Genomic DNA, 1,282 nt, shown 5'->3' with positions numbered 1-1,282 from the left:
GGCGTTGGCGTCGGCTGTCGCCCCCTGCTGGTCGTCTCCAGGCGTTGGTGGCAGCTGTCGCCCCCTGCTGGTCGTCTCCAGGCGTTGGCGGCTCGTCCTCACCTCCTTGATCAAATGGCCGATTTGCTACTGATGGTTGAAAACTGTTCAGAGGAATGGAGTCTAAAAGTCGTAGCTGTTGAGTCAGAACCCTGGAGCTGGTCCGGTTGGATCCAGTGGCTTTCCAGTAAAGGTCCTGCTGACCTCTGACCTGTCCGGCCCGTTCTGTCCCTCAGGTGTGGACCCGGAGCTGTTCGAGCTCACCACCGCCAAGCTGGACCCGAGTGGCGCCGGCAGCCGCGTGGCCGACGCCTTCGCCCGCCTCATGTCCACCATGGAGAAGACCAGCACGTCCACCAGGTGAGTGGGCGGCCCGGTCCCGGTCCCGGCCCGGTTCCAGTCCGAGTCGCCCTGAGGTCCGTTTGTGTCTGCGCCCCGACAGGAAGCCCAGGAGGGAGGAGAACCTGAGCGACGAGGCGTCCAAGGTGATCGCGGCGCTGCCGGACCTGTCCTTCATGCAGGCCAAGGTTCTGATGTTCCCCGCCACGCTGACGCCGCTCTGCTCGCAGGCCACGCCCGACTGAAGCCCCGCCCACCTCGCATCACTTCCTCATCTGCGTGTTTGTTTGTTTCATCTTTCAGTTCGTCTTGGTGGGGGTGTACATAATCAGGGATTTAATGTTTTATTTGAATGATTCTGCTTTTATTCTGGCGGGACGATGAAGGAAACACTGGCTGAAGCTCTAGAGCTGAACATAGAGATCTATAAAGTATTTATATCGACATATAGAGTCTTTATTTATGGACTGAAACCACACTGCCTGCAGAATCCAGCTGAATGTTCGTCCTCGTTCGTTTCCGAGGCCTTAGTTCGTCCCGCCACTTCCTGTCCTCCCCGTCCGTCTCGGGACGCGTGGCTGGAACCGGAAGGTTCTGGAGCAGCGAAGGGACCAACCCGTCTGTCGTCTTGTTTTCGCTCTAACTGCTGTGGCCCTGGAGGGTTTTGCACATTGTGAAGATGAGTTGGATGTAACTGTAGTTCACTGTGGCTTCAGACTGTAAACCAGGAAGTTCCTATGGAAAACCGCCGAGTCACTGAAGAGCCTGCGAGGCGTCGCCTGCATGCCGGGTCTTCCCGACTGGAAATGTGTCAATTTTAGTGTACACAAGATATTAAAATAATTTAAGAGGAAGCTCTGTGTCTCTGGTTCTGTGTCTCTGGTTCTGTGTCTCTGGTTCTGTG

The 1,282-nt window shown here is 56.3% G+C and overlaps 1 protein-coding gene across 1 annotated transcript in view; it reads left to right on the top strand.

The window, feature by feature from the left end:
• Nucleotides 1-713, top strand: part of aftpha (aftiphilin a) — an 8,742-nt gene extending 8,029 nt beyond the window's left edge. Inside the window, exons 9-10 of the mRNA XM_017304611.1 lie at nt 276-399; nt 482-713. Of these exons, the coding sequence (XP_017160100.1) occupies nt 276-399; nt 482-623 (266 nt within the window). The 3' untranslated portion in view covers nt 624-713. The remainder of the gene's footprint in view (nt 1-275; nt 400-481) is intronic.
• The last annotated feature ends 569 nt before the right edge of the window (nt 714-1,282 follow it).

This window comes from Poecilia reticulata, linkage group LG1, assembly GCF_000633615.1.
Source record: "Poecilia reticulata strain Guanapo linkage group LG1, Guppy_female_1.0+MT, whole genome shotgun sequence".
Taxonomy (NCBI): domain Eukaryota; kingdom Metazoa; phylum Chordata; class Actinopteri; order Cyprinodontiformes; family Poeciliidae; genus Poecilia; species Poecilia reticulata.
Note: the sequence above shows the minus strand (reverse complement) of the source record. Positions and strands in the feature narration are given on the sequence as shown.